Source organism: Pristis pectinata, unplaced genomic scaffold, assembly GCF_009764475.1.
Source record: "Pristis pectinata isolate sPriPec2 unplaced genomic scaffold, sPriPec2.1.pri scaffold_94_arrow_ctg1, whole genome shotgun sequence".
NCBI lineage: Eukaryota > Metazoa > Chordata > Chondrichthyes > Rhinopristiformes > Pristidae > Pristis > Pristis pectinata.
The window spans coordinates 113,814-129,874 of NW_026262578.1; the positions used below are offsets into that span (position 1 = coordinate 113,814).

The following is a 16,061-nucleotide window of genomic DNA, read 5'->3' on the forward strand; positions in this document are numbered from 1 at the left end:
GTACGTGTGACTAATAAAAGATATCTGTTCCTCAGTATTCCCTGGGCCCTCACTATTGAATGTGTATGTCCTACCCTTATTAATCCTCCCAAAATGCATTACCTTGTACTTACCAGGATTAAATTCCACCTTGCTCTGCCCATCTCACCAACCGATTAATGTCATCTTCTAGCCCAGCTCTACCCTACTTACTATCAATAATACCACCAGTTTTTTTATCATGAGGAGACACAAGACCAGGTTCCAGCAATACAGCTGCAGTGGTCTCCTATTCCACTCCCATACCCATCATCTCTCCAAGGGTCTGAATCCACCACGGTAACCGCTATCCTTGCAAGTACGAATCCACCTCCAGCCTGTTTCCAATCCAAAACCCTTGAATGTGTTGTCACCTCAGCCAATGAAGCAACCCATGCCCGCGTGCAGCAAGATCTAGACAATGTTCAGACATGCGTTGTTAAGTACCAAACAGTAGCCATCTCCAACAAGAGGGAGTCTGACCACCACCCCCCCCTCCCCCGAGAAGATTTACGAGGATGATTCCTGGAATGAAAGAGCTTACGTACGATGAGCGTACTGGAGTACAGAAGAATGAGAGCGGACCTCATAGAAGCATTTTGAATATTGAAAGGACTGGACAGAGTAGATGCGGCGAAGCTGTTTTCCTTGGTGGGTGAGTCCAGGACTACAGGGCACAGTCTTAGAATTAGAAGGTAACCATTTAGAACAGAAATGAGAAGAAATTTCTTTAGCCAGAGGGTCGTGGATTTGTGGAATTTGTTGCCACGTACAGCTGTAGAGGCCCGATCATTGGGGGTGTTTAAGGAGGAGATTGATGGGTATCTCATTAGTCAGGGTATCAAGGGATATGGGGAAAAGGCCGGGAATTGGGGCTAGATGGGAGAATAGTTTAGCTCATGGTGAGGTAGCAGAGTGGACTCGATGGGCCAAATTGCCTACTTTTGCTCCTTCGTCTTGTGATCTTGTGACCCTTGACATTCAGTAGCACTGCCATTGCTGAGCTCCCCACCATCAACATCTCGGGGGATCCACCATTAACCAGCATCTCAACTGGTCGAGCCACATAAACATCACGGCTACCAGAGCTGGGGATTTCTGCGGCAACTGATCCACCTCCTGACACCCCACGGCCTTTCCGTGAGGCACAAGTCAGGAGCATGAAGGGACATTCTCCATGTGCCTGGATTGGGGTGAAGGCAGTGCCAACTTTCAAGAATTTTGGCATCATCCCAGTTTGATTGGTACTCCATCCACCGCCATAAGCATTCACTCCCTCCGTCACCAGTGCACAGTGGCTACAGTGTGGACCATTTACTGTGATTGAACAGCAAGACCTTGGGGGAAAGGCACATAGATCCCTGAAAGTGGCAACACCGGTAGACAGGGAGTGATGAACAGGGTGTACATGTCTTCGTTGGCCGAGGCGTTGCGTTAGGAGAGATGTCATGTGACAACTGTACAAATCATTGGTTGGGCTGCACTTGGAGTATTGTGCACAGTTCTAGTCACCACACTTTATAGGAAGGAGGTGATTAAGCTAGAGAGGGTGCAAAACAGATTCCTGGCAACGTTGCCTGGACTGGGGAGTTATGAGGAGCGATCGGATAGGCTGGGACTGTTTTCTCTGGAGGGAAGGCAGCTGAGAGACCATAAGACCATAAGACAAAGGAGTAGAAGTCGGCTATTCGGCCCATCAAGTCTGCTCCGCCGTTCTATCATTAGCTGATCCATTTAGGCCCCACTCCCCCGCCTTCTCACCATAACCATTGATGCCCTGGCTACTCAGATACCTATCAATCTCTGCCTTAAATACACCCAATGACTTTGCCCCCACAGCCGCCCGTGGCAACAAATCCCACAGATTCACCGCTCTCTGGCTGAAGAAATTTCTCCACATCTCTGCTCTGAATGGGTGCCCTTCAATCCTGAAGTCATGCACTCTTGTACTAGACTCCCCTACCGTGGGAAACAACGTTGCCACATCTACTCTGTCCAGGCCTTTTAACATTTGGAATGTTTCTATGAGGTCCCCCCTCATTCTTCTGAACTCCAAGGAGTACAGCCCAAAAGCCAACAAATGTTCCTCATGTGTTAACCCTCTCTTATTGGATGGTTATAAAATTACAAGGGGTATAGATAGGTATAAACCCGCCGACCTGCACGTCTTTGAGATCTTTGTAGAACAAAAGGAATCTCTCTGATAGGGGGAGACCAAAAGGGTGAATGTGGCAGTTAGAAGCACGTTAAGCTTCTTTATCTGTGCTCTGTGTTGGGTTGTAGAACATGCCCAGCACGACAGACTATACTAATGAGGAGAGAAAAAGTGAGCCAAATCACAGATGGATGACTGGCAGAAACGGCCAGTGCTGATAGTGACACCAAGCAAGAGGCAGCACGCCGGCAGGGTCTGTGGGGCCGCCGCCTTGAAACTCCCAACCCGAGATCCATCCTGACCTCCAATGCTGACTGCACATTCTCCCCCCGGGCATGTTCTGGTTCCCCTCCCATGTCCCAAAGCCATGCAGGTCGGTGGGTTAATCGGCCACTGTGAATTGTCCCTCCCCAGTATGTAGGTGGGGGAGGGTTAGTTGATGGGAATGTGGGGGGGGGGGGGGGGAGAATGAAATGGGCTCGGTGTAAATGGGTGTTTAAATAACAAACTGCTGGAGGAACTCGGCGGGTCAGGCAGCATCCATGGAGGGAAATGGACTGTGGACGTTTCAGGCCGAGACCCTTCCCGTGGTCGATGGTCGGCATGGGCTAGGTGGGCCAAAGGGCCTGTTTCTGCGCTGGGTGACTCTACGGGAGAGTAAATTACATAAAGTCGGAGAATTCGTTACCAAGCTGGGGAGGTTCAGTATCCAAGGCCCCGCTTCGGTTCAGCTTGTGTGGGTGTTAACCGTTCCAAGATGCCAATGTGGTTTTCTCTATCTCTGCCTTACAGATAAGTGTAACGTCTGTGGATCAGCCTGCAAGCATTTGCCTCTGTCAGACAACGTAAGCGTCTACCACCCCCCCCCCCCCCCCCCCCACCACCCCTTGGGTTTGTTCTTTAGGAAATTGTGTCTTGGGTAACTTAGAGAAAGTAACCGTCAGTTTGCCCTTCCCTCGCAGTGCCTAGGGTGCCAGCCCACGTGGGAGAGGATTTGTTGCTGCACTCGGGAGGTTTGTAGGTAGCCCTGTGATTCAGGGAAGGGGATCGAGGCGGATGTTGTAAAGTACAGTAAAGCTCCAATAACCTGGGACTTTGGTGCTGGCTTTGCAGATTTGCCACAGTATTAATAGTCCAAAGTGCTTTTAACTTGTTTATTTTTTAAATGTCACACAGTATTTTATTGAGCAACGCACACAAAAAGTGCTGGAGGAACTCAGCAGGTCAGGCAGCATCTGCCGGAGGGAGATAAACAGTCGACATTTCGGGTCGAGGCCCCTCATCAGGACTCAGTATTTTATCAAGTGAACTTGGTCACTTAAAGAGAACGTGGGGAAAAGGGGCACTGAAAGGGAGCAGGGGAACCAAGGCCCCAGTGAAATTCAAGGGCGTGCGGGAACTGGACCCCCGCTGGGTTTTCAGGGAATCGGGACTCCGGTGAGATTTGGGGGAGCCCTGGTAAATTGAAAAGGGGTGTGTGTGAACCAGGGCCCCAGCGAGTTCCAGTGGGGAGTCGGGACAGGGGCTTCAGTGAGTTGAAAGGGAGCACGGCAAACCTCACCTGGTGAACCAGACCCCAAATAATCGGGATTTTCAGATGTTGCGGATTATCAGAGCTTTACCGGTGAGAGAACGGAGGAGCGCACAAGGCGCAGGTCATGTTCCGGGGCGGGAGGCTGCGTAGATCAGAGGGCTGGTGGGGGGGTAACGCCGCTGCTTCACAGTTGCGGGTGGGCTAGACTGCAACTCGCACGGTGAGATCAAGAAATGGCAGGTGCTGGAAATCGAAATATAAATGGGCTCCTGGAAATAAATCTCCACAGGTCGGGCAGCACCCGTGGAAAGAGGAGCAGAGTTAACACTTCGGGTTAACACATCAACTGTCCTTTTCGTTCCATGGACACTGAGTCTTTCCAGTGTCCTCTGTTTTTGCTGCACGTCCCTTGAGCCTGGAGCTGAACTAGATGGGGGAGGTTCAATGGTTTGGGCAGTGCAGAGGGTGCTGTCCCTCAGGTGGACAGACCGTCAGCACGGCAATAGATCTGGTGGGCTTGGAATCAAGTCAGCACCCACCAGCACAAGAGACCAGCCTCCCTGCTTCCCCCTGCAGATGGCGGCCCACGAGCGAATGTACTTCAGGAAGCCGTCGGACATCTGTCGGAGATACCTGGAGCACATCGCGCAGGTGAGTGGCCGTCTCCCACTGGGGCAGCATCGCAAGCGGCTCGGTGCACCGGAGGCCTGGTAGGTGGTGGCTGGAGTTAACAGAGCAAGGAACACAGACCCCTCTGATTGGCCCCTCCGTCCTTCAACAAGATCACAACTGACCTTTTGCCTTAACACCTCCACCCTGCACTGACCCCGTCTCCCTTGCTTCCCTCCATATCTGAAAATCCACAGACCTTTCGTCTTGATTGCGCTCAGTAATGGAGCCCCCACAGCCTCTGGGGAGGATGGGCTGGGGTGGGGTGGGGTGGTGAGGAATTTCTCCCTACCTCCGTCCTAAATGGCTGACCCTTCATTCTGAGATGGTGACCCCCACCCCCCCCAGAGTTTGTACATGTCACTGAGATCTCCTCTCGTTCTCCTAGACTCTACCGAGTACAGGTCCTGTCTGCTTAATCTCTCCTCCTGGGACAATCCCCCCGTCCCAGGAGTCGATCTGGCGAACATTCACTGCAGTCCTGTCCCGTACACAATTTAAAATTTTTTTTAAATTATTATTCCAGAATAAACTTTATTCATCATAAAAAAACAAACTATATACAACAATAAAACAGTGCAAACCTTTACATTTGAGTACAGATCAATCATCAGTGTTACCTTTTTATATAAAAAAATCACAGCACCAATGCCACTCATGTGGCTCCCTGGGGTGCTACCCCAATCCCATATTTACCATATTTAAGGGGCTTCCTCGCCTGACCCCGCCCCTCCCTCTCCAGTGGCAGAAGAACTGTAGTCCTTTCCCCACCGAGCCCTTGCGTTGGCTGCACCCAGCTTCAGTCCGTCCCTCAGCACGTACTCCTGCAGCCTGGAATGTACCAGTCGGCAGCTTTCCCCTACGGACATCTCGCAGTGCTGGGAGACCGACAGGTTTCGGGCAGACCAAAGGGCGCCTTTCACCGAGTCGATGACCTTCCAGCAGCAGTTGATGTCCGTCTCCTTGAGTGTCCCTGGGAACAGCCCGTAGATCGGAGAATCCTCTGTTACACAGCTGCTGGGAATGAAACGTGACAAGGACACACGCATCTTTCGCCACACCCTCCTCGCAAACCCGCAGCCCTCAAACAGGTGGGCAACTGTCTTGTTCCCAGCGCACAATACTTTTGAGTGCGATCTCACTGGGACTCTGTATAATTATAGAAAGACAACTCTAGCACTCACTGTATTGCAAGTCTCCCCTTCCTTAGGTAGGGAGACCAGACCTGTCCACAATATTCCAGGTGCGGTCTCACCAGGACCCTGTATATTTGGAGCAAGGAATTTGGGAATTTCCCGTCACTGCAAACAGCCGGAGGTAAACTAAGGGAGAGTTGTAGTTTGTGTGAATGGGTTGCTGACAGAATTAAATCAGACCACACCCCCAAAAAGAGGGATGGAAATCCAATTTAAAGTGAGCCTCAGGGGTCAATGGACTCTACAGAGGGTGTTTCTCCTTATTAATGCTTCTACGCCCTGGGCATAGGGTGGCCAATCCCTGGGTGTGATGTGTCTGTGGGACTGGAGTCAGTGAACAGCCCTGGGTGTGAGGTGTCTGCTCTGTGGGACTGGGGTCAGTGAACAGCCCTGGGTGTAAGGTGTCTGCTCTGTGGGACTGTGGTCGGTGAACAGCCCTGGGTGTGAGGTGTCGGCTCTGTGGGACTGGGGTCAGTGAACAGCCCTGGGTGTAAGGTGTTTGCTCTGTGGGACTGTGGTCAGTGAACAGCCCTGGGTGTAAGGTGTCTGCTCTGTGGGACTGTGGTCGGTGAACAGCCCTGGGTGTAAGGTGTCTGCTCTGTGGGACTGTAGTCGGTGAACAGCCCTGGGTGTAAGGTGTCTGCTCTGTGGGACTGTAGTCGGTGAACAGCCCTGGGTGTAAGGTGTTTGCTCTGTGGGACTGTGGTCAGTGAACAGCCCTGGGTGTAAGGTGTTTGCTCTGTGGGACTGTGGTCAGTGAACAGCCCTGGGTGTAAGGTATTTGCTGTATGGGATTGTGGTCAGTGAACATCCCTGGGTGTGAGGTGTCTGCTCTGTGGGATTGTGGTCGGTGAACAGCCCTGGGTGTGAGGTGTCTGCTCTGTGGGATTGTGGTCGGTGAACAGCCCTGAGTGTGAGGTGTCTGCTCTGTGGGACTGTAGTCGGTGAACAGCCCTGGGTGTAAGGTGTCTGCTCTGTGGGACTGGGGTCAGTGAACAGCCCTGGGTGTAAGGTATTTGCTCTGTGGGATTGTGGTCGGTGAACAGCCCTGGGTGTGAGGTGTCTGCTCTGTTGGACTGTGGTCGGTGAACAGCCCTGGGTGTAAGTTGTCTGCTCTGTGGATTGTGGTCGGTGAACAGCCCTGGGTGTGAGGTGTCTGCTCTGTGGGACTGGAGTCAGTGAACAGCCCTGGGTGTGATGTGTCTGCTCTGTGGGACTGTGGGCAGTGAACAGCCCTGGGTGTAAGGTGTCTGCTCTGTGGGACTGTGGTCGGTGAACAGCCCTGGGTGTGAGGTGTCTGCTCTGTGGGACTGTGGTCGGTGAACAGCCCTGGGTGTGAGGTGTCTGCTCTGTGGGACTGTGGTCGGTGAACAGCCCTGGGTGTGAGGTGTCTGCTCTGTGGGACTGTGGTCAGTGAACAGGCCTGGGTGTGATGTGTCTGCTCTGTGGGACTGTGGGCAGTGAACAGCCCTGGGTGTGAGGTGTCTGATTCTTCTGTATCTTGTTGCTCCTTCCCAGGTGACCAAATTCCAGAGGAAGCAGGCTGAGCTTCTCCTTTCCTTCTATAAGCACAAGCTTTCTAAAATGGAGGCAGCTCTGGAGGAGGCCCAGAGCAAAATCCGAACACAGGAGAAGTGAGTGTTCACATCGGCATCAGCCAGGTTTCACTCCCGGTCGTGTCTTATTATTGTTATTCAACATTCCTGCCGGGATCAGTGTCACTGAATCACTATTCCTGCTGGGATCAGTGTCACTGAATCACTATTCCTGCCGGGATCACCGTCACTGAATCACTATTCCCTCCGGGATCACCGTCACTGAATCACTATTCCCTCCGGGATCAGTGTCACTGAATCACTACTCCTGCTGGGATCAGTGTCCCTGAATCACTATTCCCTCTGGAATCACCGTCACTGAATCACTATTCCCTCTGGGATCACCGTCACTGAATCACTATTCCCGCCATGATCACTGTCACTGAATCACTATTCCCTCCGGGATCAGTGTCACTGAATCACTATTCCTGCCGGGATCACTGTCACTGAATCACTATTCCTGCCGGGATCACCGTGACTGAATCACTATTCCCGCCGGGATCACCGTCACTGAATCACTATTCCCGCCAGGATCACTGTCACTGAATCACTATTCCTTCCGGGATCACCGTCACTGAATCACTATTCCTGCCGGGATCAGTGTCACTGAATCACTTTTCCTGCCGGGATCAGTGTCACTGAATCACTATTCCCGCCGGGATCACTGTCACTGAATCACTATTCCTGCCGGGATCACTGTCACTGAATCACTATTCCTGCTGGGATCACTGTCACTGAATCACTATTCCTGCCAGGATCAGTGTCACTGAGTCACTATTTCCTCCGGGATCACCGTCACTGAATCACTATTCCTGCCGGGATCGCCGTCACTGAATCACTATTCCTGCCGGGATCACCGTCACTGAATCACTATTCCTGCCGGGATCGCCGTCACTGAATCACTATTCCTGCCGGGATCACCGTCACTGAATCACTATTCCTGCCGGGATCAGTGTCACGGAATCACTATTCCTGCCGGGATCACCGTCACTGAATCACTATTCCCTCCGGGATCACTGTCACTGAATCACTATTCCTGCCGGGATCACCGTCACTGAATCACTATTCCTGCCGGGATTACTGTCACTGGATCACTATTCCCTCTGGGATCACTGTCACTGAATCACTATTCCCTCCGGGATCACCGTCACTGAATCACTATTCCCTCCGGGAGCACTGTCACTGAATCACTATTCCTGCAGGGATCAGTGTCACTAAATCACTATTCCTACCAGGATCAGTGTCACTGAATCACTATTCCTGCCGGGATCGCTATCCTGTGAATCATTATTCCTCCTGGGATTGTTATCACTGATTCAATATTCCGACCAGGATCACTCTCACTGTGATTTAATATTATCCCGATGTTCGTTATTACTCTGATATATCTTTCCATACGCGGTCATTATTCCTGAGCCTCAACACTCCTCCCAAGGTCATTGTGTGTTTGTGGTCCTTGCCCTTCAGCCCAGGTGACTGATGAAGCCTCTGATCGGCCAGGGCGGGAAACAGAGGGTCCAAGGCAGTGGAGGTAGGTCGCTCGGTCAGTCCCGGGGTCACTCCTGCCCAGTGCAGCCTCGGGGGCCTTGCGGCTACCTCACTCACGCTGGCCTGTCAGAGGGCAGCACCCGCCTCTTCCCCTGCTACGGTGCGAGTGGTTTTGTCTCCCCAAGGGTAAGCCGAGAGTCTCACCTGAAAATCACTGGGTATCCAATAGTATCGCCGATTCAGCCTACTTCAGGTGAGCTTTTGCCAGAGCCCTTTAGAACTGCAGAGAGATGTCACGTACTTCAACCCTCTTTGCAGTAAAAGGTTAAAAATACTCAGCCTTCCATAAGACCAGGGATGGCCTGATCTAGTCCTCAGTTCTGCTCTCCTGTCTGATTGCCATACGCCTCTGATGAGGGGTCTCCCACCTGAAACGTGGGCTCTTGTTTCTCCTTCTGCAGATGCTGCCTGACCTGCTGAGTGTTTCCGGTGTTTGTGGCATTCTTAATTTCAGATTTCCAGCATCTGCAGTTTTTTTTTTCTTTTGATTTCCCCAAGTCCACAGCTTCCCTCAAGTCCAAATGTACATCCGGTGACTTGGCCCCTGCGGATCTCTGGGGGAGAGCAATCCAAAGATTCCCCACCCTCTCACAGAGGGAATTCCTTGCTGTCTTTGTCATAACCAGGTGGCCCCTTAAATCACAGTAATAATAAACATGGTCTGACTGCAATATTACACCGCAGTAACATAGTAACCTAACTGGAATATTACACCACAGTAATGCTGTATCTAACTGTAATATCACACCACAGTAATGGTGTACCTAACTGTAACATTGCACCACAGTAATGGTGTATCTAACTGTAGTATTACACCACAGTTATGCTACACCTAACTGTAACATTACACCACAGTAACGCTGTATCTAACTGTAACATTGCACCACAGTAACGCTGTGTCTAACTGTAACATTACACCACAGTAACGCTGTGTCTAACTGTAACATTACACCACAGTAACGCTGTGTCTAACTGTAATATTACACCACAGTAATGCTGTGTCTAACTGTAACATTACACCACAGTAACGCTGTGTCTAACTGTAACATTACACCACAGTAACACTGTGTCTAACTGTAACATTGCACCACAGTAACGCTGTGTCTAACTGTAACATTACACCACAGTAACACTGTGTCTAACTGTAACATTGCACCACAGTAATGCTGTGTCTAACTGTAACATTGCACCACAGTAACACTGTGTCTAACTGTAACATTAAACTACAGGGAGTCGGCAGCACTGAAGAACCAAGTCAGCGACATGAAGAGGATGTTGACTCTCACTAAGGTGAGTCCTCTCCGGCAACAGAGTTCAGGCGTGGTGGGGTTACCGAACAGGGTGTTGCCCTTCAAATCCCAAGGCAGGCATTTCTTGTGTACATCTCCTCCTCCTCCCTGCACCCTGCTGTCCTCCTCTGATGTGTCCTCCCCATCCTCTTTACCCTTTCAAAAGTCCGCACCCTAACCCCACAGTGCACTCCCATCCTGGCAGTGTTCACTCTCCCGACCCTTATAACAGTCCGTGTGTGGGGGTCCTCACACTGAGACCCCACCTCCCGGCCCCTATAACAGTCCGTGTGTGGGGGTCCTCACACTGAGACCCCACCTCCCGGCCCCTATAACAGTCCGTGTGTGGGGGTCCTCACACTGAGACCCCACCTCCCGGCCCCTATAACAGTCCGTGTGTGGGGGTCCTCACACTGAGACCCCACCTCCCGGCCCCTATAACAGTCCGTGTGTGGGGGTCCTCACACTGAGACCCCACCTCCCGGCCCCTATAACAGTCCGTGTGTGGGGGTCCTCACACTGAGACCCCACCTCCCGGCTCCTATAACAGTCCGTGTGTGGGTGTGGAGGTCCTCACACTGAGACCCCACCTCCCGGCCCCTATAACAGTCCGTGTGTGGGGGTCCTCACACTGAGACCCCACCTCCCGGCCCCTATAACAGTCCGTGTGTGGGGGTCCTCACACTGAGACCCCACCTCCCGGCCCCTATAACAGTCCGTGTGGGGGGGTCCTCACACTGAGACCCCACCTCCCGGCCCCTATAACAGTCCGTGTGTGGGGGTCCTCACACTGAGACCCCACCTCCCGGCCCCTATAACAGTCCGTGTGTGGGGGTCCTCACACTGAGACCCCACCTCCCGGCCCCTATAACAGTCCGTGTGTGGGGGTCCTCACACTGAGACCCCACCTCCCGGCCCCTATAACAGTCCGTGTGTGGGGGTCCTCACACTGAGACCCCACCTCCCGGCTCCTATAACAGTCCGTGTGTGGGTGTGGGGGTCCTCACACTGAGACCCCACCTCCCGGCCCCTATAACAGTCCGTGTGTGGGGGTCCTCACACTGAGACCCCACCTCCCGGCCCCTATAACAGTCCGTGTGTGGGGGTCCTCACACTGAGACCCCACCTCCCGGCCCCTATAACAGTCCGTGTGTGGGGGTCCTCACACTGAGACCCCACCTCCCGGCCCCTATAGCAGTCCGTGTGTGGGGGTCCTCACACTGAGACCCCACCTCCCGGCTCCTATAACAGTCCGTGTGTGGGGGTCCTCACACTGAGACCCCACCTCCCGGCCCCTATCACAGTCCACGTGTGGGGGTCTGGTCCCGCGAAATGCCTGGAAGTGCAGCTTACCATTCCTTTAATGACTTCTCTGTCTGCTTCCCATCTAATTTCCACGTGCCTTGGCTGCCCTCATCTCAGGAGTGTGTTTTAATACGTTCTCTCTGTCCCCTGCAGGTTTCACCCAACGTCAGCCAGCTCAGAAGGTCAGTCTTTTGTCTCGCAGCTGATCAGCACGGGGCATTGAGCTCCAATTCACACACATCAGGGACCACAGTTCCTGTTCGCTGCCTCCTGCCCTCACTCAGTCCTTGTCTTGCTGCAGAGGCCCTTGTGAAAACAACGCTGATTACTTGACATCTTCTTCCCCACTTCTTGGTCAGGGAGGACGGGGTCAGCCGTGACTTTGTACTGTCTCTTCCCTGGCATCGCTGAACTCTGGTCTGTCTCACAGCTCCAACCTCCCATACCCCCACCCCCCTCACACAAACACCATCCCCCCACCCAACATGAACACAAACTTATCCGAAACCTCTCCCCCGACACGGCCCTCTCCCCCTCCCCTCCCCCCAACGCCGCCCTCTCACCTTCCCTCCCCCCCACACCACCCTCTCACCCTCCCCTCCCCCACACCATCCATTCACCCTCCCCTCCCCCACACTGCCCTGCCCCTCCCCTCCTCTCCCCCCCACACCGCCCTCTCTCTTCTCCTCCCCCCACTCTGGTCTCACCCTTCCCTCCCCCACACCGACCTCTTCCTCCTCACACTGTCCTCCCCCTCCCCTCCCAACCCCACTCTGCCCTCTCCCCCCCTTCCCCACACTTCTCCCCCTCCCCTTCAAACTTCTCCCCCTCCCCTTCTCCACACTGCCCTCTCCCCCTCCTCTCCCCCTCTCCTCCCTCGACACTGCCCTCTCCCCCTCCCCTCCCCCCACACTGCCCTCTCCCCTCCCCTCCCCCACTGCCCTCCCCTCCCCCACACTGCCTTCTCTCTGTCCCCTTCCCTCTCCCACCCCTAACCCATCATCCTCTCCTCCCCCCACACTGCCGTGCCCTACCCCACACATTCCCCTCCCCACAGTCCTCTCCCCCTCCCCCACACTGCTCTCTCTGTCTCCCCTCCCCCACACTGCTCTCTCACACTCTCTCCTCTACCTGAGCTCCTTACCCCCCCCCCCCCCCCCACTTTCCTCGCCAACTCTAATCTCTCTCCCTCTGGCAGCCATGCCTCCAATTGCTGGGGCATTGAGCTCTGCACTTCCCACCGCCCTCTCCCGCTTCACAACATGCTTTACAACCTGCTCCCCTATCACCTCCTGCCCGGCATCGTTGTAGAATTTGCTCGATGGCCTTCCCTGCATTGCCCCTTGAGCAATGTTACCCACCCAAATTTACTGTCGAAGTATACGTTCAAGGTTCTGCAGGGGTTTGGCAATATAATGACAAACTGTTCCCACTTGTGGAAGGTTCATAACCGAGGTACGGCTGGTCTTGGCTAACTGGTGAAAGGAGCAGAGAAGTGCTCTGTACGCAGGAGGTCATCCTGATCCAGTGGGGACTGAGGAACAGACAGCTTTCAAAACTGTAAATATTGGAACTAGTGGGCAAGGGGGAAGGATGTGTCGTGAGGGGTAGCAGAGATAACTGGAGAAACAAAGGACTGCAGATGCTGGAATCTGGATGAAAAACACGATGATGCCGGAGGAACTCAGCAGGCCAGGCAGCATCCGTGGAGAAAAGCAGGCGGTCAACGTTTCAGGGTCAGGACCCTTCTTCAGGACTGAAGATAGGAAAAGGGGAAGCCCAATATATAGGAGGGAAAAGCAGAGCAGTGATAGGTGGACAAAAGGGGGGAGGTGGGGTGGGCACGTGGTGATAGGTAGATCTCAACGGATGCTGCCTGGCCTGCTGAGTTCCTCCAGCATCATCGTGTTTTTCGTCCAGATTCCAGCATCTGCCGTCCTTTGTTTCTCTGGTGATAGGTAGATGCAGGTAAGAGATAGTGATGGGCAGGTGCGGGGGGAGGAGGGGAGAGCAGATCCACCAGGGGATGGGTCACAAGTGAGGAGGGAGAGGAAAAAAGGAGGCTAGGAAAGGAAGAAGCATGGTGGGGGGGGGGGGGGTGGGAATTGTGGGGAAAGTAGTTGGGGGGGGGGAGCTACCTGAAGTGGGAGAATTCAACGTTCATGCCATTAGGCTGCAAGGTTCCAAGACGGAAAATGAGGTGCTGTTCCTCCAGTTTGCGCTTGGAATTCTCCTGGCAGTGGAGGAGGCTGAGGACTGACATATCAGTGATAGTGTGGGAGGGGGAGTTGAGGTGACTGGCAACGGGGAGATGCAGATCGCGGTTACGGACAGAGCGCAGGTGTTCTGCGAAACAGTCACCTGGTCTGCGTTTGATCTCACCCATGTAGAGGAGGCCACACGGAGCACAGAATGCAGTAGATGGTTATTAGGGGAGCTGCAGGTGAATCTCTGTCTCACCTGAAAGGACTGTTTGGGTCCCTGGATGGAGGTGGTGTAGGGGCAAGTGTTGCCGCCTATGGCGGGGGCAGTGGAAAATTTCCAGGGTGGGAGTGGGATGGGTCGGGGGGCGGGGAGAGAGGAGTGAACGAGGGAGTCGCAGAGAGCGCGGTCCCTGAGAAAGGCAGAAAGGGGTAGGGATGGGGAGGGGAAGACGTGCTTGGTGGTGGGGTCCCGTTGGAGATGGCGGAAGTGGCAGAGAATGACGCGTTGGGGATAATTGGATACTTCTCTCAGAGAAGGGATATCCTTGCCATCAAGGGAGTGCAGTGAAGGTTCACCTGACTGACTCCCGGCACCAGAGTTAGACAGCAGAGAAGCAAGGCCTCCGGCCCACCATGTCTTTACTCACCATCATCTGCACTAATTCCTTGCACTTGGTCCATAGTCACCTGGGCCTTGGCAACTCTGGCTGGGCAGGACCATTGAATGGTAGAGATTGGGTCAACTAGGCCTGTATACATAGCTACATAGAACACTACAGCACAGTACAAGCCCTTCACCCCACAATGTTGTGCCGACATTTTATCCTGCTCTAAGATCTATCTAACCCTTCCCTCCCACATAGCCCCCCCATTTCTCTATCATTCATGTGTCTAAGAGTCTCTTAAATGTCCCTAATGTATCTGTCCCCACAACCTCTGCCAGCAGTGTGTTCCACGCACCCGCCACTCTCTGTGTAAAAAAAACTTACCCCTGACATCCCCCTTATACCTTCCTCCAATCACCTTAAAATGATGCCCCCTTGTGTTAGCCGTTGTCGCCCTGGGAAAAAGTGTCTGACTGTCCACTCGATCTGTGCCTCTTGTCATCTTGTATTTGGAGAACCAGTGGAGATGTCATTGAGATACGGGGCGAACACAATGGATACAGGGAGGGTGTTTCCCTTTGAAGGGCGTCCACCTCAGGCTACGGGGCAAGACGCTTAAGGCAGGGCAGAGCAGCTGCTGGAAACCGCTGTCTGAAAGCTCCAGACACCCGGGTTCAATCCTGACCTCCAGTGCTGTCTGCGTGGAGTCTGCACGTTCTCCCTGTGATCACTTGGGTTCCCCCTCCACCCCTACACCAGGTGCCCTGGTTCCCTCCCACATCCTAAAGACGTGCGGGTCGGTGGGTTAATGGGCCTGCTGTGAAATGCCCCCTCCACTGGGTGGGTGAGGGGCAGAATCTGGGGGGAAATTGATGGGAAAGTGGGGAGAATGAATTGGGTTAGGATAAGGCTAGTATAAACATGGGTGGTTGATGGTCGGTACAGACTCAGTGGGCCGAAGGGCCTGTGTTATGAAACAGATTCGAGGTCTCGAAGGACAAGGACTCTGAACACAGTCTTAGAGATTAATGATTTATTTACAAAGACAAATGCGGGGAAAAGGGAAGAGGGCAACGCGCGCACACACACACAAACACACACACACACACAAAACGAACTGGGTACAAACAATCAAGGAAAAGCAATACGATACCCGCCACCGCTTGACTCAGTGCAGGCACGGCTGTACGCTACCGGGAATACTAACTTAGAACGCTCCTAACCCTGTTGAAGTGCACACCTCACCAATGGTCTCTCCAGCGTCGTTCCATGGTTCCTCGGAGCAATCAAAGAGAGCGAACCGGGTACATGCGGCACTCTTTATAGGGCTGGGGGGTCTAGCCCAGGTAGTTCAAAAAGGCCAATGGTGGCCTGGTGCCAGCAGGGGCTAATGGATCACAAAAGGCCAATGACCCAAGGCCAAGTACAGAGGTGCTTAAAGGGGCCAATGGTCAGGTGTGCACTGATGGGTGGGGTGGAGCCAGACCTTGATTGGCTGTGGTGTGGCTTTCGACCAGGTAGTGGGCAGTGCTGTCACGTGACAGCCACAACCCCCCACAATACAGCCTGTTCCCGTGCTGCATCTCTCTGACTCTGACCTAGGATGGAGTTGTGGAGCAATTTCGTCATTCAGAGAGTGGTGATCCTGGGGATTTCTCCGTCACACGGCCCCCAAGTTGCTGAATATGTTTAAGGAGGAAGTAGATTCATTTCTAGAAACAAAGGCTTGAGGGGGGTTGGGAAGAGAGTGGGAATGTTTCAGCGCTGCTATGTTCCTGAGGTGGTGAGAGGGTGTTTTCCCTTGTGGGGGGGGGGTGAGGGGGAGGTGGAAGGGATCCAGAACCGGGGGGGGGGGGGCACGGTCTCAGGATGAGTGGCCACCCCCCCCACCCCCCATTAAGTGAGACAGGGAGGAATTTCCTCTGTGGGAGAGACGGGGAATC

At 53.5% G+C, this 16,061-nt stretch overlaps 1 protein-coding gene across 5 annotated transcripts in view; it reads left to right on the forward strand.

Moving 5' to 3' along the window:
• Positions 1-16,061, forward strand: part of LOC127567290 (RING finger protein 212B-like) — a 69,951-nt gene that overhangs the window by 13,932 nt on the left and 39,958 nt on the right. For all 5 annotated transcript variants that reach the window (XM_052009980.1, XM_052009981.1, XM_052009983.1 and 2 more), the window contains 5 exons: positions 2,966-3,018; positions 4,284-4,358; positions 7,091-7,206; positions 9,945-10,005; positions 11,463-11,491. In XM_052009980.1, the coding sequence (XP_051865940.1) occupies positions 2,966-3,018; positions 4,284-4,358; positions 7,091-7,206; positions 9,945-10,005; positions 11,463-11,491 (334 nt within the window). The remainder of the gene's footprint in view (positions 1-2,965; positions 3,019-4,283; positions 4,359-7,090; positions 7,207-9,944; positions 10,006-11,462; positions 11,492-16,061) is intronic.